Source organism: Pelodiscus sinensis, chromosome 18, assembly GCF_049634645.1.
Source record: "Pelodiscus sinensis isolate JC-2024 chromosome 18, ASM4963464v1, whole genome shotgun sequence".
NCBI lineage: Eukaryota > Metazoa > Chordata > Testudines > Trionychidae > Pelodiscus > Pelodiscus sinensis.
The window spans coordinates 19,382,678-19,408,791 of NC_134728.1; the positions used below are offsets into that span (position 1 = coordinate 19,382,678).

At 42.7% G+C, this 26,114-nt stretch overlaps 1 protein-coding gene across 2 annotated transcripts; it reads left to right on the forward strand.

Moving 5' to 3' along the window:
• UBE2V1 (ubiquitin conjugating enzyme E2 V1) lies at positions 1–25,908 on the forward strand. 2 transcript variants are annotated; one of them, XM_075901215.1, is made up of 4 exons: positions 1–156; positions 17,110–17,258; positions 23,645–23,770; positions 24,146–25,908. In XM_075901215.1, the coding sequence occupies exons 1-4, from the start codon at positions 135–137 to the stop codon at positions 24,290–24,292; spliced, it is 444 nt and encodes a 147-aa protein (XP_075757330.1). In that variant the 5' UTR covers positions 1–134; the 3' UTR covers positions 24,293–25,908. The 2 variants fall into 2 exon arrangements, with proteins under 2 accessions (XP_075757330.1, XP_006129515.1); XM_006129453.4 differs by lacking the exon at positions 1–156 and adding an exon at positions 14,579–14,626.
• Positions 25,909–26,114: the final 206 nt, after the last annotated feature.

The window sequence follows — 26,114 nt, forward strand, 5'->3', positions numbered from 1 at the left end:
CACCGGTCCTTTCTTCCTGCGCCCGCCTGCACCGCCTCCCGTCAGCCCCCGGACTCGCTTACCGCCGCACTTCCCGCGTTACGGTGACGTGGGCGGGAGGAAGGCCGGGCTAGTCGGAGCGACAGCGGCGCAAGATGGCGGCCACCACGGGCTCGGGTGAGCGGGGCTCGGGTGGCCGAGGCCGGGCCGGGGAGGAGGGGCTCGCCGCCGGAGGCGGGGCAGCTGGTACCGGCGGACGCGGCGGTGACCGGCTTTGGCCCAGCGGGCTCCCGTGAACGGGGGCTCGCCGGCGGGGCGTGTCTGCTGGGGCGGCGGCGGCTTAGGGGCGCTAGGCCGGGAGCCCCAGTCCGGGCGTGTGAGGTTCCGAGCGAAGAGGCCCTGGGGGTGTCTGGGGACTGCAGGGGAAGGGTGACAGTGGGGTGCCGGCTGGAGATGGGGGTGCTGGGCTGGAGGGGGCTTCCTTGTGTGCTGGGTGCGGTGTCCATGGGCAGAAGGGCGTTCTGGGGGTGCTGGGCTGGAGGGGGCTTCCTTGTGTGCTGGGGTGCAGTATCCATGGGCAGAAGGGCGTTCTGGGGGTGCTGGGCTGGAGGGGGCTTCCTTGTGTGCTGGGTGCGGTGTCCATGGGCAGAAGGGCGTTCTGGGGATGCTTGGCTGGAGGGGGCTTCCTTGTGTGCTGGGGTGCAGTATCCATGGGCAGAAGGGCGTTCTGGGGGTGCTGGGCTGGAGGGGGCTTCCTTGTGTGCTGGGGTGCAGTATCCATGGGCAGAAGGGTGTTCTGGGGGTACTAGTTAGAGGGGGGCTGCCTTGTGTGCTGGGGTGCAGTATCCATGGGCAGAAGGGCGTTCTGGGGGTGCTGCCTTGTGTGTCAGGATGGGGCATTTTCGAGAACAGGGAGCATTCTGGATTCCATAACCTAGAGGAGGAATGCCATGTGTGCCAGGCTGGGTGTCTTTGCAGGGGATAAGGTTATGGGAGTACCAGGCTGAGAAATGGCAAGATGGTAGGTTGTCGGGAAAACCAGGCTGGAGGAGAATAAGGATGACTTGTTCCAAGTTGGGAGGATGTTCTTGACTGCTTCTCCTTTACCCTTAACCTGATTTCTTCTTCTCAAGCATTCAACCCTACTTTGTCTTTTATTCTTTCTGGCTATGTCTAGACTGGCCCCTTCTCTGGAAGAGGCATGCAAAGTAGGCAAGTCAAATAGGGAAATCCGCGGGGGATTTAAATATCCCCCACGGGATTTAAATAAACATGGCCGCCGCTTTTTTTCCGGCTTGGGGAAAAGCCGGAAAAGAGCGTCTAGACTGGCGCAATCCTCCGGAATAAAGCCCTTTTCCAGAGGATCTCTTATTCCTACTTGCAAGTAGGAATAAGTGATCCTCCGGAAAAGGGCTTTATTCCGGAGGATCGCGCCAGTCTAGACGCTCTTTTCCGGCTTTTCCCCAAGCCGGAAAAAAAGCAGCGGCCATGTTTATTTAAATCCCCTGCGGATTTCCCTATTTGACTTGCCTGCTTTGCATGCCTCTTCCGGAGAAGGGGCCAGTCTAGACGTAGCCTCTGAGTATATTCTTTCCAGATTAAAAGGGCTGTTGGAATAAACCTGAAGTTACTGAAGGTTGGTCGTAATTGGGCATTTGTATTGTCATCATAGTTATGAAAGTGAGGGGTGTAAAAAATCTGTGTACTTGAGAGACATAGCTATACAGGCAGTCCCCGGGTTACGTACAAGATAGGGACTGTAGGTTTGTTCTTAAGTTGAATCTGTATGTAAGTCGGAACTGGCGTCCAGATTCAGCCGCTGCTGAAACTGATCAGTTTCAACAGCGGCTGAATCTGGATGCCAGTTCTGGCTTACATACAGATTCAACTTAAGAACCCCAGGTGTCCCCAAGTCAGCTGCTGCTGAAACTGATCAGCAGCTGATTCCAGGAAGCCGGGGGCAGAGCAACTCTGCCTCGGGCTTCCTGTAGTCAGCCGCTGGTCAGTTTCAGCAGCGACTGACTTGGGGACGCCTGGGGCAGAGCAGCTGGGGTGCTGCCGGGTTGGTCCAGTAGCGCCGAGGAGCGGTGCTGCGGGACCAACCCAGCAGCGCCCCGGATGTTCTACCGTGGGCAGAAAAGCCTGGTCTGCTGGGAGGGAGGGGGCACTAGCTGAGCCCCCCCTCCAGCAGACCAGGGAGACGCGGAGCAAAGCTGCGGAGGAAGCCTGCAACGGGACAGCCCAGACGCGCCGCTGCTGTCCCACTGCGGGCGGCCTCCGAGGCTTTGCTCGCCGTCTCCCTGGTCTGACCAGCAGACCAGGGAGACGGGGAGCAGCTTTCCTCCCCCCGGAGGACACGGGTGGCGGGACCGCTCCCGTCCTCCGGGGCAAGAAAAGCTCTGTTCGTAACTGCGGATCCGACATAAGTCGGATCCGCGTAACTCGGGGACTGCCTGTACTTATTTACTGTCTGCTCCTTCCCCCCTTCATGTGGACATTGCTAGGTTGACCAAAGAATTCTTGTTTCAGCCTAGCTACCACCTCTTGAGAGATTGCATTACCTACGCTCCTGGGAGAACCTCTCCTGTTGATGTAGGTAGTTTCCCACTGGGGACTTGTCTACATGTAAGATGATACAGTGGCACATTGCACCACTGTAGTGCATCAGTATAGACACTGCTTACACCAGTGGGAGGGACTCTCCTGTTGGTGTAGTTAATCCACCTTTCCAAGAGACAATAGAATTCTTCCGTCAAAGCAGCACTGTGCATATGAGGATTTCGTTCGTCTTAACTATGCATAGCTGAGCTGAGTTAATTTTTTAATGTAGATTAGGCCTGAAGAACTAGAGGGGCACAATCACAATAGTTTAAATATACTCTGAGACATTTCAGCATAGGAGAGCATGGGAGAAATGGATTTTTTTAATCAAAATACACTTTTCACTAGGATAATAAAATCCATCCAAACCCACCTATGCAAAATTAATTGTAACTCTGGTAGATTTCAGTGTGGTATAGTTCTTTAATGACCATATTCACCCTTTTTATCTCATCACTGATGCTCATCTTCTAGGCCAAGAAAATACTTATTTTAGGAAGGGAGGTAGAATCTGTTTCCAAAAGGTGTTGTGTGTTGGCTGAAATGAACTGAACCCTGTGTATCTGCATGCCATCTGAACAACCATGAGCAAGACCACATCTGTCCTAGGAAATTAGGTTAGTATAGCTACATCACTCAGAGGTGTAAAAAATGCACACGCTTAAGCGACACAACTAAACTGACCTAACCCCCAGTGAAGACAGTGCTGTTGTGTCCAGGAGGGCTTTCCCCCTCAACATAGCTAATGCTTCTTGTGAAGAAGGAATACCTATGTAGTACCTTCTTTGAAGTGCTAAAGTGATGCTGCTGCAGCATTTTAAGATAGCTCATCCCTTCTAGTCGCAGAAGCTGTTTAAATTGACCTTGTGGGAGAACATTGAGCCAGCTGAAATCTCTGTGGGGAAACTCAAGAGGACATCTCTTTAGTAGCTCATAAAGGAAAAACTGTCTGTATTGTTAGTGGTTATGCCAGCCAGAATAATGCAACTCTCCTCTAAGGCTGAACCTTAGATGAGAGTTGCATTATTCTGGCTGGCATATTCTGGCTGAGCCTTAGACCCCTTTGTTTGTTCTCACTTATCAGGTCATCTCATCTGAAGAAGTGGGGTTTGCCCACGAAAGCTCATGATACTATATATATTTTTGTTAGTCTCTAGGGATGTTAAATATCTGTTAATTGAATATTCGATTAACCTTATGAATTCTTATTGGTTACTCGACTACTCTATAGTCCCAGGGGACAGGGCTGGCAACCAGTGTGCTCCGGCCCCACTCCTGAGGAGCCCGCTGCCACTCTGTGCTGCTGCTTCTGTATCAGAGGCAGCAGCGCATGGCAATAGGCAGCCAGTCTACTGGTAGAGCTGGTTTTTAAATTTCCACTACATGCATCTGACAAAAGCTTATGCTCCTACACTTCAGTTAGTCTATAAGATGCCACAGGACTCCTCGCCGCTTTTGCAGATTCAGACTAACACGGCTACCCCTCTGATACTTGGTTTTTAAACTGGCTCCCCTCATGGACCAGCTCCTGCTTGGCACCCAGTGCTGCTTTGATAGGTGGCAGCAGCTCCTGTCCAGGGGGTATTCTGAACTCGACCTGGCATGAGCCGGAATTGAGCCAGACAGGCAGGCAGCCTGGCTCCTAATACACTTTAAAAGCAGAGTCACAGCAGGAGTAGGTTCCAGACCCAGGACAACCCGGGACTGAGTTGTGCTGCTGGCCAGCCTGCTAAATAATTTACTGGCAAGGTGGGGGAATGCGTTGTAGTCTATAGCATTAACCAATAAGCTTTTGCTTATCGGTTAATCAGCTACACTCTTACATCCCTATTAATCTCTAAGGTGGCACAGGACTACTCATTTTTAAAGTTTAAAATGAGGTTTCAGACACTGGCAATTGGATAAAATAACTATGTGAGTTGGGCTCTATTTTTTCTTTTACTGAAGCGCAATGACTTGCAGGTGCTATGTATTTTAACACATTTTTTTCCCTGACTAATGCTGTGTGCGCCAGTGTCTCAGTTTCAAATCACAGAGGGGTAGCTGTGTTAGTCTGTAACTTTAAAAATAATGAGTGGTCTTGGGGCATCTTAGACAGTAACCTGAAAACTCCCAAAAGTAATTTTGATCACTAATTGTGCTGAAAGTAATATTGTCTAGATTAAGTTAGCTGTCTTTGCACGTAGCTCTTCACAGGAAAGGCTTGACATATTAGTCCTGTAAAAGATGTTATTTCAAAGACTCATAGCTTTGTGCCTTTTTATTTTGTTGTTAGTCTAATTTGAAAGGCTAAATAAACACTATCAGCATAAACTTCTACATATGTAACTAAATTCCCTAGATTAAAATGGAAATTTTCAAAATCTAGGTCCGGAGTCTACGGGCATTCTACAGGAATTGTCTACTTCATTTTTTTCAAGTTGAATAGTAAAATCAGTTTCATTTTTGTTTAATCAGATTCACTTTCCAGTTCTTGCCCCAGTGTCTCAGTTTCAAATCACAGAAGGGTAGCTGTGTTAGTCTGTAACTTTAAAAATGAGTAGTCTTGTGGCATCTTAGACAATAACCAACATATATAGAATCATGAGCTTTCCTGGGCAAAACCCACTTCATCAGATTCTACACCAGTTCATCTGATGAAATGGGTTTTGCCCATTAAAGCTCGTGATTCTATATGTTTTGATTAGTCTCTAAGGTACCATAGGACCTCTCGTTTGGGTTTCAAATGTTGCAGGAGAATAGTTGCTTTAAAATCACTAAATTTAAAATTACACATTTATCCATCAATCACAGGACATTCCTCTTTGAAGGAGGAAATGAACAGATCTTAAGATCTTTCCCTTGAGAGAGCCTATTTCCAATTACAGATTAAAGTTTATAATAACAATGGTTATAGAGAATTGAGATTTAAAGGGCAAAAACCCTGATGTTATAGCAGTGCAACAGCTACTGCCTTAAAGCTTATATTTTATGAAGCTATACACACAAGTTCTCATAACCTGGTGTCATTTTTGTTCTGTCACAAATGTATTCTATATTCCAGTGGACCACACTGGAACACTCAGTATAAAACATGAAACTGATTTGACCTGATCAAGCTCTTGTATTACTTTATTCTGGAAGCCATATTTCCCCAATAATCCTGTGCAGCTGCTGAATTTTCAGTTTGTTTGGGTGAGTAAGGCAAGAGCCTTTCTTTTGAAGCGAGTGCAGATCCATAAATTGACTCTGGGGGGCCATCAGGGATGTGCATGAAAAGATGCCGTGGCATAGAAACAATGCAACCAGCATTTAATGGACAAAGTCTAAAATTTTTCTTGCCTCTATCTCCTCCCCCCCTTTAAATCTTGATTCTCCCTTTTCATGATACCTGGCTTCCACATGGCATTGCATTGTTCATATCTGGCCTACAATTGTTACCTAACTAGTAAAATGTGTTTTGATGATAGGTATGTTGCTTCTTCTATATCACATTCTAGTTCCATAAAAGTCTAAATTTTGCTTTATTGGCTCTTCTAGTATTAAAAGTAGAGTGCTTCAAACTTGTGGTAATACATGGCTAGAGGGGGGAAAAGCATGTGTGAATAGTCATGTTGAAGTTAAAATTGCTGTTGGTAGGATGTTATGTACCTTAACTACTTTTGGCAAAAACTCTTAATGGCTGTGCAACTTTTTAAATATGGTATGAAAATGCTGAGCCTTTGCCATAAGCTCTAATTTTGGAACCCTAAAATATAAGCCATCAACTTAATTTAAATGTAACTTATGGCTTTGTTTAGTTAGTAAATGAAGCAACTGTTGCAGGTAATAGATTCTCCCATGTTGCCAGCAATGCATTTTTTAGACTGTCCTGCTAGAGACAACAGTGGTGTTCACTCATTTTCAGTAATGTTACAGGACATTCCAAGACTGTTGGTAGTAGGGATGTTAAAATTTGTTCATTCAAGTAAACATGTAACAGCTGAATTTACAGCAGGAGGGAGGTTTGTGTGTAACTGTGCATGGTAACTGATGAGCCAAGCCTCATCAATTAACCATGTAAACCAGTGGTCCCCAACCTTTTGGGGCTGCCGCGTATGCGCCGTGTGTCCGGGGGCAGGGCCACGTGTGCACCGTGCGTCCGGGGGTGGTGCCACAAGTGTGCCGCGTGTCTGGGGGTGGCACCACGCATTCACCACAGGGCCGGCGCCGCGCATGCACTGCACCCCTGTGACGGGGTCTGCACATGCGCCACGCGTCTGAGGCCTGGAGCGCAAGAATGGCTTGGGCCGGCCCACATCACTCGGTGGGTGCACATAAGTGCCCCGACGGGCACCATGGCTCCCGCAGGCACCGCGTTGAGGACCACTGATGTAAACAGTTACACATTCACATCCCTAGTTGGTAGTATACACAGTGGATACCGGAAGCTTTGAAGTGTTGTCTTATGGGTACAATAAGAACCTGGTAAATAAGTCTCTCAGGGTTCTTCTGTTTTTGTTTTCTTTTTCTTTTGATTTATCATGGAGTTCTGGACAAACTACTTATGTCTTATTAGTTAAGTAAGTTTTGATAATACTTGTTCCGCAAAATCCTTGTGAGGTTATTCATGTTTGTTTGTAAAGCACTTGGATACCTTCAATTGATATCTTTAGCATACAGTACTTCAGTAAAGGAATATAGAAGCACAGCCACTTCCTCTTTAACAAAAATAGTAATTTTCATTTTAAAAACAGCTCTGTTCCACAGGATTAGATAGTAGAAATTGTACCTATATTTTAAAAAGGCTAAAGGTGATTGAGAGAATTACAGACCAGAAAGCCATACATCTATAGGTAAGAAATAGATTTAAATAATAATTAAAAATGGAATAATGTTGATACCAGAATTTCTTGACATGATACAGCCTAAGCAGTATGGTTTCTGCAAAGGAAGACATGCTTTCATATCGCTTAAAATTCTTTAAATGTTTGAATAAAGAACAAGTGGTTAAATTTATTTTTAGACTTTCAATAGGCTTCTGACAAGGTCCCTCATAAGACACTACGGAAAAATCTAAATAGTCATGGGAAGAACAGAAAAGTTTTGTAATGGATCAAAAATGGCTATTTGAAAACACTGGGATAAATGAGAACCATTGAAAGACTTGCCAGAAACATATAGGAATGGAGGACTTTGCTGGCTGCCCTAAATGCCAGAGGTGTAATGGGAACATGGTGGTGATGACTGGGATTAAGTGGCCAACTTTCATCATAGAAAAAATCTAACAGCAAGGTACCTCGAGGTTCTATCTTAGGTGCAGTGTTGTATAGTGAACTAGTTCATGAGGTGAGAAAGCAGGTGAATAGTAAGAAAACAATCTGCAGATAATACAGACTTAGGGTTTGTCTACACTGTCACTTTACTGTGCTATGACAAGTCTCAAAGGGTAGCTGTGTGGGTCTGTATCTGCTAAAACAGCGAGAAGTCCTGTAGCACTTTAAAGACTAACAGGTTTATTTGGGCATAAGCTTTTGTGGGTAAAAACCACTCCAGTCTCAGTCTCCAGTACATCCGATGAATGGGTTTTTACCTACGAAAGCTTATGCCCAAATAAATCTATTAGTCTTTAAGGTGCCACAGTACTTCTTATTTTTACTGCATTGTAATTTTCTTGTGCAGAGATGTGACAAAACATTTCCCCTGAGTACATCAAGTTACAGTACTCTAAAGCACCAGGGTAAACAGATTTCCAGTGCTGTTAGCTATTCGCCTCACGAAGTTGGTTTATACAGCCCTGGAGAGTGTTACAGTCCCCCCACAGCTGCCTTTTAAATGTACAAGTGTAGACAAAGCCTCAGTCTAGTTAGGACCAGGGAGGAGTGTGCAGCACTTCAGAGGGAGATAACTAGATAAGGTGAATGGACAATGAGATTGCATATGCAGTTTAGCATTGCTAAATGCAAAGTAATATACCCTAAAGTAGAGAAGTAAACTACTCGTACTCCTTACAAAGTTCTGATTTTCCTGAGTTGATAACAGTTGAGAATTCTATGCTTCGTTTCAGATGTTCAGTTAAGATCTCTGTCTGATATGCAGCTGTAGTTAAAATCAGAGTGCTGGGATGCATAAGGATCAAAATGGAAAATAATATTGAAAATACTATGCCATCATATAGAATCATGTGGATTCATGTGAAGTACTGTGTGATGGTATTCCTGTCTCAAAAAAGGATTTTGCAGAATTAGAGGGGAGTTAGTGACAGATGACAAATGATTAGGAAAAGTGCTTTTATTATCATGTCAGGAGAATGATCTTCTGTTGGAAGACAGTGTTTTCACCAGACACACTACAGCAGTGCAGCAAGGAATGCAGTTTAGTATAAAAGCATGCAATTAGCACTTTATCTTATCCAGAAGTATTTCATACGGTTTGAAGACTGGTTGCATATCTCAGTACAAGTCAGTTTCTGTTGTCAGAGAAGTCTTGTTTGAGTACAGCGACATGTAAGGGCAACATATGAACTTGATATTTCCGGTCTTCTTAACAGGAACATAACCAGAGTCTTTCATTAAACCAGGGTTGGAGAACCTTTTTTGAGTTAAGGACCATTGACCCACAGAAAAATCAGTCGGGGGCCACACACAAGTGGGAAGGAAAAAAGAGAAATAAACCCTCACTGACATGGCCCCTGACTGAGAAGCAGAAATACACTCTCCACATTCCCCTTGCACACCAGAACCTATATTTTGTGTGCTCTCACCCTGCGGGAGTGCAGTGTGGGCTTCCTAGTGCTGCGGGTAGAGAACCCTGAGCCCCAAGGGCCAGATCCAAGAAAGCTGGGGGGCTGCATTTGGCCCCTGGGCCTTAGGTTCCCCACTCCTGCATTAAACACTAAATATTGCAACATTTTTAAGACAAATATTCTGCATCTAGAAGGGCACTCAATAGGGATATAAAATCCCATTTAATCAGTTAACTGGTTAAACGTTGCATTTAATCGGTTAACCACTTTAATGGTGGGGGCTGCCCCAGCAGGGCTGGAGTGCCCCCTGCTTCAAGTTTGTGACAGGCTCGGCCAAGTTGGAGCAGCCCCCAGCCAGAGGCGGGGGCTGCTCAAATCAGGTCAGGTTCATCATACCGCACTGCAGGAAAGGAACTGCTCCAGCCTGACTGGGCTGGAGCACCCGGTGCCATGGTAGGATGAGAATCCCCAGCCCATGGCAAGGTGGGATAAGAGTAATGCTTACCAGTTAACTGGTGACATCCTTAGTACTTAATGTGTGATTGCTGGAAAACCTAGCAATTAAAAATTGTTCCAGTGCAATATTCTCTACACAAGAACACTTGGAGCAGATATAATTAAGACTGTAATATCAAATATATAACATGGAAAGTATTTTAAAACATGTTTTGCTTGCTGTTTTGTGTATTTAAGTACAAAAGATAAGTTATGGTTGAAATAAATGATTTGATTTTATGCTAGTTAAATGTGAGTTAATTACGGACATCAAAGTTAAAATTGGCATGAGAGATCAGAATCTGTTTCCTCTTTAAATTATGAAAAATTATCCCTGACGGAATAAGGACTACATTGTTAGTGTTCCTAAAGTGTATTAGCCATAAATTCTTATTCCTTACAGTTGAGAGAAATCTATATGTGCCAAAAGATAAATGTTTGTATCTTAACTCCTCCATAGAAAAAAAAGCTGCTGACGTACTCTTTCATTATTGGGTCAATGTAAAACTGACTCTTTACTCTGAAGGTTTGAGTCTGTGCATATTGAAATCAATGGCAAAACTCCCTTTGGCTTTCATGGTGCAGCATCTCTCTCTCAAAGTATTTTCATCATTTTATTGCATCAGAACCTACTAATGCTGCTAAGATAGTTTGGTGCTTCCAAAATGGACCCAGTTTCCAAAAAGTCAGTTGGATAAGCTCAGGAAAGCAGAGACAAAAAAGGAAAGTTCATAACGCATCTAATTTACACTCATTTATGTGTGACTTAGATGAACTATTTTAAGTGTTTTTAATTAAACTAAAACACATATATCAAGGCTTTCTGTTCTCTAACTTGTAATACTGTACCAGATTGACAAGAAACAAGTGTTCTAGAGTTTACATGCTGTTAAGTTCTGTACTTAAGTTATAGAAGTTGAACTTTAAAATGCTTTGTCAAACTAGGGACTTTCATAACTCTGAAAGTATATTTTTCTTAATAGAAAACTTATTTTAGATTCTGCCTGTTAAAGCAAAAAAATCCTTTCAGTCATCTTTGTCCCTAATGCAGTCTGCTGTGCCTGGATCTGGCAGGTCATTGGTGGAAGGCAATTTAAGATCTGAGATTATTTGATAGATAATTACTTACAGTAATCAGTTCTAGTTTCCTGCTGCTGTTTGCTGAAATTCTAAGGAGCAAAGACAAATGAAAAGGGTACTGTATGACTTAGCACTTGGAATGCTGTCTTTATAACCATGAGGCTAGCAATTCTTTTTAGTAGCTTGAGTTCTGTAGAAATAAGGTTTCTCCACTTCTGGCTAATAAGTGGATTTTTTTCTCCAAACATCTCCCCTCGCCCATTGTAAAACTAGATGTCATTCATAGGATTTGTCAGCGCAAGTAAACAAAAGTTATAAAACATGATTGTATACAAATTTACTCAAGACTTAAAATTTATTTCCAATTTATAAACTCATGAAACTGGAGGTTTCACTTTGTCAATGCTGCTATAGTTGCTGGTTCACAGTGATAAGTATTAAACAGTTGGTCTTTTTTGCTCTGAAGTTTATAATATAATTTCTCTTTGGAATATTTCCATGAGTTCTACAGGCAGTAAATTAAGATGATGCAGAATTTCTCCTACTTTTTTGTGACTTAGGCTGTGTCTAGACTACACTTTGCTGTCGACAGAGAGATGTAGATTAGGCACATCAAAATTGTTAATGAAGCAGAGATTTAAATATCCCATGCTTCATTATCATAAACATGGCTGCCGCTTTTTTTTTAATGGAGCTTTTTCATCAAAAAAGGCTGTCTAGATGTGGATCTGTCAAATAAAGCCTTTTTCAACAGATCTTGTAAACCTCATTTTTTTGAGGAATACAGGATCTGTTGAAAAAGGGTTTATTTTTGACAGATCCACATCTAGACTGCCGTTTTTTCAAAAACTCTTTCGAAAAAAGCGGTGGCCATGTTTATGCTAATGAAGTGTGGGATATTTAAATCCCTGCTTCATTAGTAATTTCGATGTGCTTGATTTGCATTCCTCTGTTGACAGAGGGCTGCAGTCTAGACGTAGTCATAATATAAAATAAATTTGAAGCTGCTGCTGAGTATTCAGGATTTATAAATAATTGGCTAAATTAAAATTTATAATCTAAAGCCTTTTTTTTTTGGCAATGTAGTCATTTAAAAACTTGAACTGAACTACTTATTTCTTCTGTATTGTGTTTTCTTTTTAATTGGACTCTTACGGCAAACAGGTTTGTTTTCTTATTGTGTTGACAGTCCCTATAACTACACTTAATAAAAAAGGTATTTGCCATATGTGGAAATTGTAGATGACTCAGTCTTGAGTCAGCTGGTATAGGAATATATCTTCTGTCATAGAGCTTGCTCAGTGTTTAGCTTGCAAAAGTAACTTGGCAAATATTGACTCTGCATGCCAATAGATCAGTATGTATTTTAGAATGCATGACTGGATAACTTAACAGATTTCTCTTCTTCCAGTTCTTTCCTCATCCCCTCAGTAAATTCACAAATTGATCATCAATTTGCATGGGTTTTTTTAAACTTTGTTCAAGTTAAGTACCAAATTTCCACATGCTGCTTTATGCTTTAGTATGCATGCAGTAGATCTCTTTGTTAGGGATGTAATAGTGTAGTTGATTAACTGATAAGCAAAAGCTTATAAGTTAATGCTATAGAAGACTACTACACACATTTCCCCTCCCCCACCCTTCCAGTAACATTTTTAGCAGGCTGGCCAGCAGCCTGTCTCAGTCCTGGCTTGCATTGGGTCTGGGACCTACCCCCGCTGTGGCTCTGCATTTAAAGTGTTATTAGGAAGTAGGCGGACAGGCAGCCCAGTCAGTTCCAGCTCACACTGGGTCCAGGAGCTCAGACACCCCCCTGAACAGGTACTGCTGCCACCTCTGTATCAGAGGCAGCAGCACAGGGTGACAGCCTGTCAACAAGGGGAGCTGGTTTTTAAACTGGCCCCCTGAATCAGAGGCAGCAGCACAAAGTGACGGGACTCATTGGGAGTGGGGCTGGAGCGCACTGGCTGCCAGCCCCACTCCTAGGGACTATAGAATAGTTGAGTAACCAATAAGAATTCATGAGGTTACTCGACTATTCAATTAACTGATATTTAACATCCCTAGTCTTTGTACAGCAGGGGTGGGGAACCCTTTTTGAGTCAGGGCTACTGACCCACAGAAAAATCAGTCAGGGGCTGCACATAAGTGAGAGGCAAACCCCCACCTCTCACCAACATGGCACACAGATCCATGAATAAGTTAAATATTGGTATGCTGCTTCTGAAAGGTTGGTGAAGCCTGTGCTAAAAGATGAGATCTACATCTTTTTTTATTAATAAAGCTGCTGCAAGGAGGACTATCATTGACTTTAAAAAGTATCACCAGAACTTGGACCCGTACATAGAAGTGAATAAGTCAAATCTTGGCACTCCACCTCTGAAAGGTTGCTGATCCCTGCAATATACCATGTATTAATTAGTAACACAGGATTTTAAAAAAATCATTAAAAACAGAGTTTTAGATATCTGCAACACTCCCAAAAAATTCTGTGAAAAGGATCTTTTTCTTTCTTACCATAAGCCATTAATACCTATGTAAATATTGTTTGAAATGTAATCATGCAAATGTCCTGACACCTGCCCCCCCTCCACCTCTCCCTCCAACCCAGCCAGCCAGAAATGACTGCATCAGGTGAGTCAGGATACCCTAAACAAACTACCCCTATCTACACCTCACTGCACAGATGCCAGCATCCACCCACCCTCTATCCCCCACCTACTCCTGTGCGTTCTGCTGCCCCTAGCCCAGCTGGGGACTGGGATAAAACCCTGCTTCTCAAACTTGCAGGCACCAGCAGTCTAGCTGGGAATCAGGACAGGACATGTGTCGCACACTCATTCTACACCCTTCTTTCCCTGCCCCCCCAAGACAAACAGCACAAACAAACTCCCCACTTCCTCCATTTCACTTCAATGCCAGCATCCACCCACGTCCTCTTTCCTCTACGTACCCAATGCCCACCTACCCCATACAGTCAGCCCCTTAACCTCCCCCTTCTCAGCCCAGGAGGCTTGATGAGAGTGCTGGGTTTCTGCCTCTGCTTCTCTCCCCTCATGCAGAAGGGACTCTCCAAACTCCTCATCCATGTGACTCCTCCCCCAGTCAATTACTCCTGCCCTCCCCCCAACCACTTATTCCCTTCTTACCTCCCTTCCTTCCCTGCTCTGGGAGCTCCTCTATTTTAAGCACACAAGAAGCTCCCTTTGAAGCTGCTGCTTAGCGAGACACCCCTCTCCCTGCTGGTCAGCCTGTGCAGGAGCTCTGAGCCTCTGTGTGGGGCTCATTAAAGGGCTATGTGATCGTGCAGCTTACAGGGATCTTAGGCAGTAATACTTAGTATTCTTTTTTCCGGAGTGTGGGGGTGATACAGCAGTTAGGAACAAGGAAGCCATATGACCAACCAGGTCTGTGGACCATCAGTGATCCACAGACTAGTTTAATTGCTACTCTACAATTCTGTTGTTTCTAGGACCCTTACTACTTCATTGCTCTAACTCATTCTGAATCAGAATATTTGGAAGGACCCTAAAATGGTTCCCATAAGAACTTGTATTAATATTACTTTCCCTGCATACCGCGTTAAGATTTCAAAGTCAAGCACATTCAGGTTAGGAAATGACAGAGTTAATGTTGCCAGTTGAATTGTTTAATTTGACTTCCTCTACATTTATGCTACGATAGTCTATCACATGATCCCATACTGCTTTCTTTCAACAGGACTCCTGCCTTATTCAGTGCACATAATGGAACGTGCTCACTGACTGGGTAGCTATTCAATATTTCCTTTTATCCTTGTCAGTATGTGGTTCTATGCCTTACCCATCCAAACCTTGTACTGAATCAGAACTAACATAGTCTTGGGCTCTTCTGTGGTATCCACATGCCTTAATGAATGAATGAGATGAGTTGGTTGGTGGTATTATCCCTGCTTTACAGATGTGGAGAGCTGAGGCAGAATATTAAAGCCAAATTTGTCAGGTGTCATAATTTTAGATGCCCAATTTGAGATAAGTGACTTTTTGTTGTTGTTCAGATTACAGGTCATTCTTATGGGTTTGGATTTTTTCTGTATGTTGTAGTGTTTGAGGATTAGAACTTTGATTCCATGACAAAATTAGAATTGACATTCATTCCCTTTAAGGTGTCTCTTGAGGTGATTCTTGAGGAACACTTCAAAGTTATCATACTCTAAGCACTGTCGCATTGCATATGAGAACCTTTCCGGGTTATAACCCGGTCAAAGGGAATATTTTCAAAGCTTCTTCCCTGGTGTCTTGTTCTAGATGTGTTTCTTGAGCAGTAGGTGATCAGAGGGTACGTCTAGACTACATGCCTCTGTCGCCAGAGGCATGTAGATTAGGCTACCAGACATAGTAAAATGAAGCGGCGATTTAAATAATCGCCGCTTCATTTAAATTTACATGGCTGCCGCGCTGAGCCGACAAACAGCTGATCAGCTGTTTGTCGGCTCAGCACGATAGTCTGGACGCGCGGGTGCCGACATCAAAGGTATTTGTCGACCACCCAGCTAAACCTCCTGGGATGAGGTTTACCTGGGTGGTCGACAAATACCTTTGATGTCGACACCCGCGCGTCCAGACTATCACGCTGAGCCGACAAACAGCTGATCAGCTGTTTGTCGGCTCAGCACGGCAGCCATATAAATTTAAATGAAGCAGCGATTATTTAAATCGCCGCTTCATTTTACTATGTCTGGTAGCCTAATCTACATGCCTCTGGCGACAGAGGCATGTAGTCTAGACATACCCTTACTCAGCACTGAGAACATGTTAGTCCCATAAACAGAATAATGTTTGTGTTTCTTCTATGCTAGCCAACAGGTGAAGATGGAGAAAGGGACTAAGCAGTCTCTTCAGTCATTTTGCAAATTATGGAATTATTTAATAGCCTTTTGGTATTTTTGTAAACAAACTTTTCTTTAAAAGGTCAAGTGGATAATATCTCCATTAGTGTTCTATGTCCTATCAATGCATCTTTGTTTCTCTTAGAGCTATTCTTAAGCATTTAATGTGAGTAAATAAAAGCATATGACACAGAATAGGATTTATTCAGGGTTCTTAATGGCTGTGGTTTGGTCTTAGTGGGAAAGTCATTTAGCTGCTCTGTGTCTCAGTTCCTCATTTGTAAAATGGCACTAATAATGATTCCCTACCTCACAGCGGTGTTGTGGCATAAGTTTGTTAAAGATTGTGTGATGCTCAGATATTGCAATAATGGGAATCCATATAAGTATGTGGAACTAGATCTTGCACTACTGAAGTCCACAACAATTAACTGGCTTGTGTTACAAAACAGATTAATTAGCTACTTTTAAAAAGCTCTGGAAAGGTTCATAGATGTCTTGGCTCTTACAAAATGTTGTCGCTTAACTGGGATTCTCTGATCTGGCAACATCCATGGATATTGCAGGACTCAAGAGTCCCCTGGAGGGCCCAGTGACAAGGATCCCTGCTGGGCTGGCAGGGTCGTGGGCTGCCCTCAGTGTACCTGAAGTCGATGCATGGCAGCAGGTCTGCCCAGTGGGGTTGGGAGACACATGAGTGGCTGCCTGGCGGGGCTGGGAGCCATGGTAGTTTGGTAGGGCAGGGATCCATGGCGCACAGCTTTTCAGCAGTACCTGGAGCCCCAGCGCAGTGCGCACAGCTGCCTGTGGGTCCCAGAGCCAGAGCAATGATGGCTGCCCAGCGGGGCCAGCAGGATGTGAGGAGCCAGCCGGAAAGCCAGCAGGCCGGGCAAGGGGTGGCAGCAGAGGGTCCAAAATAACCTTTCCTGGTCTGGCAAAATCCCTCATCTGGGTCTGGTCAGGTCCCAAGGGTGCTGGACCAGGGTGGTCCAATCTGTATTATCTCCTAAATCAAATGGACACAAAGTTGAAAGACAGACTATAAGAAAGCAGGAAGTAAATATGCTGCTTAGCATCTCAATGCACAGAGGTCCTCTTTCACTTCTTTTTGTGTGCACTAATGCAGAGCTCAGCTGCTTTTTCTCCGTAGCATGCTTTTTTAAAAGGAAAGAGTCCTTGTTTCCACTTTACAGGATCAGAAACTAAATATAAAAATATCATTCCTCACATCATGAAAATACTGTCACTAAGAAATACTGCTTTTTCCTCAATATTTTTGGTCTAAATGTTTTACATAGGATTATAAAAACTAGCAATCCAGTTGTCCAATCCTATATCACTGCCAGATATTCTCAGTTCAAAGTTTCTTTCTGATTATTTTTAGGAGTAAAAGTTCCTCGTAATTTTCGACTGTTGGAAGAACTTGAAGAAGGTCAGAAAGGAGTAGGAGATGGTACAGTTAGCTGGGGTCTTGAAGATGATGAAGATATGACACTTACAAGATGGACAGGCATGATTATTGGGCCTCCAAGAGTAAGCATTCATTTACAGATATAAATGCCAGTGTCACTCAAAATTCTGTTTTCTTCTCTTTTATTTCCCTCAGACATTCTCATGCATGTATCTGAGTAGGGTCGTATATGCAACCAGGTTTACTTGGCATATGAATTGGGGCTGTTGGTATATCTTTCTGCTTAAACAATGCTAATGTATTTAATTGTTTAACTCTATTACACAAGTGACATCCACATTTACAGATAAATTTACACAATAATTTTCTATTGTCCGGTAGCCCTGAATTACAACAAAGTCTAAAAGCCTGTCAGAATTAAATATGGAGCTTCGTAATATCTCACTAACCAGTCCTCATATATTAACATACATTCTGCCTTAGTTCAGTTTTGCTCATCAATTTAGACAGTTTCTTGAGGATTTGGTGTGGCGTGGGGGGTGTTTCTGTTGCAGCATAACTGGCTTGTTTCTTTAAAGTTTCAACTACCTCAGAAAACTCTTGTTAGAATTTGAGGTGCTAGCCATAAACTAAATTATGCTTTGACATTCTTATCACCTGTCTCCCAATCGGTGTAATACTGCAACTAGAAAGTATAGAGAGTATCTGTCCTGCTGTTTAGAGAGGTTAGTAAAAAAGGCATCATGATAATAGCAGTACAGCCATATATCACTATGTGAGCGAGAGAAATAATTAGGCTTAGTGTTTCTGTAGCACTTGATATTTTCATAATACGTTAGGTACTAACCTCAGTGTCTTGCAGTTTGAAACCTGCAGTGGTGACAAGCTTAGTGTCTTATAGCTTGTTTAAAACATGGATGGCATGTGATGGTTCTTCCGAGCTATGGTCAATGTGACTTCGCTATGACTGTAGTGGGCAAACTGGACTAATTTCTTTGGGCAGGAAGTTTACGTCTCTACTGGGAGGTGAGCCATTTTAGGCCTCTAGGTTCTACCAGAATATAGCTATCATCTTTGGCAGTGGTCTCCAACCTTTTTACACCCAAGATCACTTTTTAAATCTCAGAACAGGTGAAGATCTACTGCCCCGCCCCTTCCTTGAAGCCCCGCCCTCTCTATTCTCTTCCTGTCCATCACTTGCTATCCCCAGCCCTTACTTACACACTCTGATAAACAGTTTATTTTTAAATTATGCGATATATAAAATTAAAATCACATGTTTATAATTATGAAATAAATGGTCTGTTTTTTATTCATGCTATTTAAATCTCAAATGAAGCATTTATAATTATACATTTTGTGGGGACAGGGTTCTGCGGCTGGGGGCAGGGAAGAGGGAACAGGGTGCTGGGAGGGCAGAGGACACGGTTCTGCAGCAGGGGACAGAGTGCCAGTAGGAACAAGTTTCTGCAGCTGAGGACAGGGTGCCAGTCGGGGCAGAGTTCGGGGAGTGGGGACGGGAATAGCGACAGAGTTCTGTAGCTGGGGACAGGGGAGTGGGAACAGAATTCTGTAGCTGGGGACAGGAGAGTGGGGACAGAGTTCTGTGGCTGGGGAGTGGGGTGCCAGTGGAGGCAGAGAGTCCCCTGCATCTGCCTCCTCCCAGGATTCCCCCCCCCCCAGAGGGAAACCAGCGTGTGCCTGCCCTGGGGCCGATCCCCCCCGCGGCGCAGGGAAGCCCCGCGTGCGCCTGCCCCAGGGTTGACCCCTGCCACCGCGCAGGGAAGCCCCCCATGTGCGCTTGCCCCGGCGCCAGCCCCTGGCGCAGGGAAGCCCCGCGCGTGCCTGCCCCAGGGCCGACCCTCCCCCGCGCACACCTCCCCGGGGGCTGACTCACCCCTCCTGTGCGGTGCAGGGAGCCGATGCTCCCTCCCGCAGTACACTACCTCCTTTTTCACTTGAGGTAGGTAGTGGGGCTTCTCGGGGGTGGGAGGGAAATGGGGGAGGGGCGGACAGGATGCCTCGCGATCAACTGGTCGAGGCCTCGCGGTTGACCTGTTGGTGACCACGGATCTATGGAATGTGCCCATAGGTGACTTTGTCAGTTAATGGTTGGCTTCTGCCATGACTCATGAGGATCTATCCCAATTTTTTAACAATATAGTAGAAGGGATAATGTTACTATATGTTCTTATCAATGTCAAATCCTTTTAAAAATAACATCCTATTAAGTTCTTGGCTTCTACTTTACAGTAGTAAATTCCACAGGTCACTTGTTCATTGAGTGTCTCTTAAAATAAAAACGAAACCCGTCTTTATCACTATTAAATTGTCTTGTGGCCTTCTAGTTTCACTGGCTATCCTTGTTCTTTCACTGTGAAAGGAAAAATGCAAGTGACTTTTACCTTCACTTTACCATTGAATTATTTTTATATATATACACACACTCTCACAGGGCTCAACAAATTGTGGCGAGAGCTACTTGCCAGCTCCGCACTGAATATGCGCCAGACCGGAACTGCGCATGCGCGCAGCACCGATGAAGGGGGCGCACGGAGCGACCGGCTGAAATCTACTCGCCATAGGCGAGTAGAAACAGCAGTTTGTCAAGCCGTGTGTGTGTGTGTGTGTAAACAGCAGTTTGTCAATCCGTGTGTGTGTGTGTGTGTGTGTGTGTGTATTGTCTGGTTTCTGTCTTCTCTCTAAGTAGTCCCAGTCTTTCAAGTTATTAATATATGGACGCCTTCTGATGTCCTTTCTGCTCATATTTGTACCTTTCTATTTGTAGCTAATTATGAGAAAGGATGACTGTGATTGACTGAACAGAATACTCCATCTGAGACTTTACCATTAATTTATTAGATAACAGCATTACATTTTCAGTATCTTCTCTCATTCTTTGTTCACCTTGAACGTTTTTGCCTTTTGCCTCCTTAAATACATTCATTCATAAATCCATGTCTTTCTCCTGAGTGACTGTAGTTGATTTAGTACCTAACTTGAGAGGAGAGTTCTAATTAGTGAGCCCGCAGCAGAATTGTGCAATAAGAATCAGTTCAGATACACCAGACAGAACTCAAGCAGAATGAAACTTTTAATTATTAGATTTCCTATTTAATCATAAACTCAAATAGACATTTTGACCTTGTCAGCTGTGATAGAATTCTGTAATTCATATTGTTCTCCAGTTTAAGCTAGCATAGGGAGATTTCTTAGTTGTACCGCTTTCTCCTTCCTCTGTTTTGACTCTTATAAATATAGCTTCTTTTCCAAATGTTGGGTTTTTTAAGACTTGAATGTGTAGTTTGAAGGCAGCAGATGATATGGAAGTGTGGGCTCTGGGAACTTATATATGGGACTCCTGTTACTGTTTACTGGGGTGGCATGCTTCTCTGTGGACACTAGTCAGACAGTTGTATTACCTTCTCAGTCAGACATACAAAATGTTGGCATTGTCTCCAAAAACCTTCTTGTGTCCATTCGTAAGTAGGAGTATTTATACAAGGAAGAAGAATCTGTATTTGGTGATTATAGAGAAAATATTAAAATCTGATACATATTGATCCTTTCAGCTGTCCCTTACTCCATACATGGACAAAAGCTTTAGAGGGTTAGCTGAGTTAGTCTGTAACAAGAAAGACTTAAAAAACAACAAATAGACTAGTAGCACCTGAAAGACTAACAAAACATGTAGATAGTATGATGAGCTTTCATGGGCTCAACCCACTTCTTCAGATGACAGAACTGTCATCTGAAGAAGTGGGTTGAGCCCATGAAAGCTCATAGACCATCTACATGTTTTTTTAGTCTTTAAGGTGCTACTAGTCTATTTGCTGTTTTTTAAGTTTTTCCCATACATAGAATCATGCTTTTTCCTCCCATACTTTTATTTTTTGCAGATAACTTTGCAGCCACTGATTCAGCATGTTTTCAGAAGCTAAACAAAAAAACCCTGTCAACCTCAACTTTTGCTTTAAATATTTTATTGGCTATAGATTCTTATATAATCCAGTCTTTTAATATTTGTCGTTCATTGGTCTTGTATTAAACAAATATTTAAAGAGATTGAAATGTGCACACACTTGTATGCTTTTACCATGTAAGTGTTGTCATGGGAGCAAACGTACAGCAAAGTGAATCTGATGTCAGAATTATATAGGATAATCCAGTTTGTCTAGAAGTAACACAACTTTTTGCCTCAGTTCACAATTATCTTGTGTTTTTTCACCTTTCCTGTCTTGTCACCTTTTAAAAAGATCTCTCCTATCAGTCATTAGAAAATCCTGCTCTACATAAGTGACCACTGGATGTCACTGTTGCATAGATAGCTGCAAATGAATTTGTGTACTATTCTATGAATAAGGTGATTCTTACTTGAGTTTCAAACTGGCAGGTTCTGATTTACTAGTAACAGAGATGTATATGCAATTGCATATCTACTGTAAATCTTATAATAGATCATGTCGTAATGCCACTTTCTCAGCCTTTCCTTAATCAAGTTGTGCCATAATTGTGAAGAAATTATTTGTGTGCACTTACATTGAGGAGAGTGCTTTCAATGTAAAATCCTAGCGCAGACAAGGCATAAGTATTTTCTTACCTCAGTGCAACTATATAAGACCACGAAGATGGCCATCCTGGGTCAGACCAATGGTCCGTCTAGCTAATCCAATATCCAGTCTTTCATCAGTGGCCAATACCAGATTCTTCAAAGGGAATGAACAGAACAGGGCAATCATGAAGTGACTACTACTCTGTCCATTCCCAGCATCTGGCAGTGAAACAGAGGGGTATCCAGAGTAGGGGATTGCCTCCATGAACTTATCTAATTCTTTTAAAAATCTATTTGTAGTGTTGGCCTTTACACCATCCCCAGGCCTAGCCTGACTGCATTGTGTAAAGTAGTTGTTCCTTCTGTTTGTACCTCAAGAGTATCCCCTCAGTTGGGGTATACAGTTGATTTTGGTTGACTGTGTTAAAGTGAAAAATACCTTATGGCTTATCTCTAGTAGGATTTTACATAGAGAGTTCTTTGTGTAAAAACATACAGCATTAGGTTTTTGATTACCCATATGCTTGCATGATGACAGAACTTGTAGTTTTGAGTAAGTCCTGTCTTTTGGCATTTGGAACTGTGTTGTCTCTGCAGGAATCTGTGCTCAAATTTCCTTGACTAAAGACTTTACTCTATCCAGGCCTCCTCCTCCTCCCTTTGTGGCCTTCTGTCATGCTCCTTCATTGTTGCCAGTTACAGCTGTAATCCCTCTCTGATCCAGTCTACCCTTGGACACTTGACGCTCCTGTAGTTTCTGATTATTTCCCTCTTCTTCCATTTAATTGTCCTAATTTCTCTCTTAAATTATCTTTAAAAGTTGCAAGAGGACAAGATTCTGTCTTCAGTCCTGTATCTTTTGTTTTCCTTTCCCTGCATTTGTATGTTGTCTAGCTAGATTCTAAGTTCCTCTGGATAGGGACTGTTTTATGTCTGTAAGGCACCTAGCACAGTGTAGTTGCTATGAAAAATAACAATCCTTTGACTCCTTGTAAGCAACTAGTCTCCCCCTCCTCCGACTTGCTGCCTCTATCAGAGAGAGGCGTCAAGGGGAGGGGATGGAAGCAGGATACAGTGCTGGGGGGAGCTGGTTTAAAAGCTGGTTCCACCCAACACTGACTCCATGGGGAGAAAGGGCAGGGGTGCAACAGAACTGACGGGCTTCCGCCTCTTGCTACATTTCAAAAGCAAAGCGCTGCAGAGAGTGCGGGGCCAGCAGGGGACTCAAACTCAAACTGTTTGAGTCCCCTGCTGGCCCTGTACTACCAGCGGCTTCCTCCTTTGAAATGTAGCAAGAGCTGGTGAGGCTGTTCCTACATTTCAAAGGCAGAGGCGCCCTTATCAACGAATTGAATCGTCGATGCAAATCACATCAACTATTTGATTAGTTGGTTAATCTAAATTTAATATCCTTAGATGTGGAGTGACATATGAATATATTGTGGTTTGGAGCATTTTCCTTATCTCCCCACAACTCTCACTTCAGTGAGTTATAATATGATTTAAAAAAATGAAGGTTTAGGTATAAAAGTTATAAAATTTTAAACAGTACAGGCTTTAGGCGTATATTGAGTTTAAATATCCGGCTAATATAAAGCATTGGTTTAATTTCTGAGGTGGTCTAGCCCCCCATTGAACCTACAACTCAAAAGTGTACATGCCTTTGAATTGCCTGGTATGAATCTGAAGTCTGCATTACTTTAAATTATAATCCTCAAGAAGGAATATCTGTTTTATGCCATAATCTGATAAATAGATGATAGTTTAAATATTGGTGTGCAGTGTGACCGGCTTTCTCTATGTTGTGCATGAAGTGAATTTTTCTGGCACTTTTCAGAGTGTAGTGTAGCAAATGTACAGCTGCTGTGTATATCACACTCAAACTTTTGTGTCCCTGATGACTGTTGTAATTAAGTGATTCTAATACTGCCTGACACAGATGTTCCTCTCTTCCAGACAATTTATGAAAACAGAATATACAGCCTTAAAATAGAATGTGGGCCTAAATATCCAGAAGCACCTCCATTTGTAAGATTTGTAACAAAAATTAATATGAATGGAGTAAATAGTTCTAATGGAGTGGTAAGTTTTTTTTTTTCTGTTTATGTTAAAATAGTTTAATTATAGAGCATTAATTTGAATCTGCATCTTCACTCAGATTTTTGTCAACAAAATACTTTGCTTTCTTTTTGAATAGTGGAAGTAGGGGAGGGGTAAGCTAATTGCATCATGCAGTGTTTCAGTAATTGAAAGGTATTGCTAACAACTCATCTCTCTCACCTTAGCAACCCTCATTTTATTACATAGTATAAGCATTTATTAAGATTGAAAGGAAACTAAACATAAGTTTTTCAAACTTGCTGGCAGTAACTTGATTAAAAACCACCATCTCTGATAGACAGCTATATTTTTGGACTCTGAGGACTGACAGGAGTGGTGTTTTTTATCTATTTTTAGGTGGATCCCAGAGCCATATCAGTCCTAGCAAAATGGCAGAATTCTTATAGTATCAAAGTTGTTCTGCAAGAGCTTCGGCGTCTAATGATGTCTAAAGAAAATATGAAACTTCCTCAGCCACCTGAAGGACAATGTTACAGCAATTAATTTAAAAAAATCATGCCCCTTTATTCAATTTAAGCTGTCTTCATTTTCCACAGTAGTAAATTTTCTAGATGCATCTTGTAGACCTCAAAGTACAGGAAAGGAAGTTTCCATTCAAAGGAAGTTTATCTTGAGATACTGTAAATGATACTAATTTTTCATTTGAGATATAAGTTGTGCTATAACAAATAATCCTGTTTTGTGTAACCACTGTCCGCATAGTTGAACTTCTGGTATCAAGAAAAGTCTATTTAAATTTATTACTGTCAAGACCAGTGTGGCACATTTAATTCAACTGTGAAAACATATATCACACAATCACCTTGCTGTGTGTTTGGCCTGAGTTGGTTGGTTGTTCTCCCTCTCCCCCCTTCTTCTTTCTCTGTCTCTTGCAATAGAGTTGAAGCTCAGGGCTATTTATTAGAATAGACACAAAGGTTTTAGCTTCCAGGACTATCCTGGGCTTTGTGGACTACTAATGGGGATGTGTGCTAACCTCAATCATCCCTCCCTTTGTGCTATCTCTAGTAAAGGCTGAATGTGATTGTGGTTGGTTTTATTTTTTTGAAGCCCTAGTAGTCTAGGGCAGGCTTTCCTTCTTCCCTTTGGCCAAGGCACAGATTGTATTTCTCCTCCTGCCCCTCTCCACCAATAACACGGGCCTTGGGTGAGGGATTCAGGGTTTTTTCAATCTTTCCTATCCCCCATCTTCATAGAGGGGGTGCTGCTTTATTTTTGCCCCTTCTGCAAGACTTCTCCTTGCCCCTGGCCAGTAGGGGAAAGTGTTTGGGCAATCATCTGATCTGTCCCATCATGCTTGTCATTCTGTTTTTGCAATGAATTTAGACTTCACCAGCCTGGGAAACAAGAGTATCTATTCTGCTCGCAAACTTAGATCACCCTTGCCCCTTTGGCACTGCTGCCACACCGCCAAGCTGGCCATGGCTGATGTTATTAGATAGGCTTTTGACATAGTGAAAAGAGCGGTAATTTACCAGGATTGCTTGGATTTGCTAGCTGCCAAACTTTAATGGGGAAACTCTGCTAGTGGATATCCTAAACACACACTCCAGTACAACCACTCCAGTACAATTTTGGTGCTTCAAAATTGACCCGAGGATGTTAACTAAAAAACAATACACTTACCTTTGACCCCTTTTTAAAGACCTGACAATTAGAGATAAATCAACTTAGTGTAGACTTTTTGACACTTCAAGTGTGTAAGAAACTCTTCCATGAAGATTTGGGGAGAAATGGTGTGTACAGAGACTTAGAGAGAGACCTCGCTGGTAATGCTTCCTGGCAAATCACTGCCTTTTCTGACTTACTGTTTTGGACCACAAACTGCTGATATGTGGATGCAAGCTTCAATACAAACAACCTAGTGTGTCCTAAGTTTTTGACAAATTCAGTGTTTGTGTAAAAACCACATTTTAAAGCAGCAATCAAGTCAATGAACAATTGATGTTTCCATTAACTCTTTTGAGGAAAATATTAGTTGTAAGGATTTAACATCCTCTGTAATTAAAGTTTAACAAAACAGTATTCCATAAGCAGCCTTTTTATTGTATCAGACCATTGCCTGATTTTAATATAATAAAAAGTGTGCATTAATATGACATGGCTTTATTGGTATTTATGTTTAGAATTTTACTCACTTAAGGAAATCTTGAAATGTTTGAGACTATCTTGTTATAGATCATGTGGTGATCTGATTAGAAAATAAAATGTGATTTTTTTTTTGCATATATCTTAACATTATGTGGGGAAAGAAACAACAGTCCTGATTCAGGTGTGCTGCTGTCAACTTCAGAGTACATTGTAA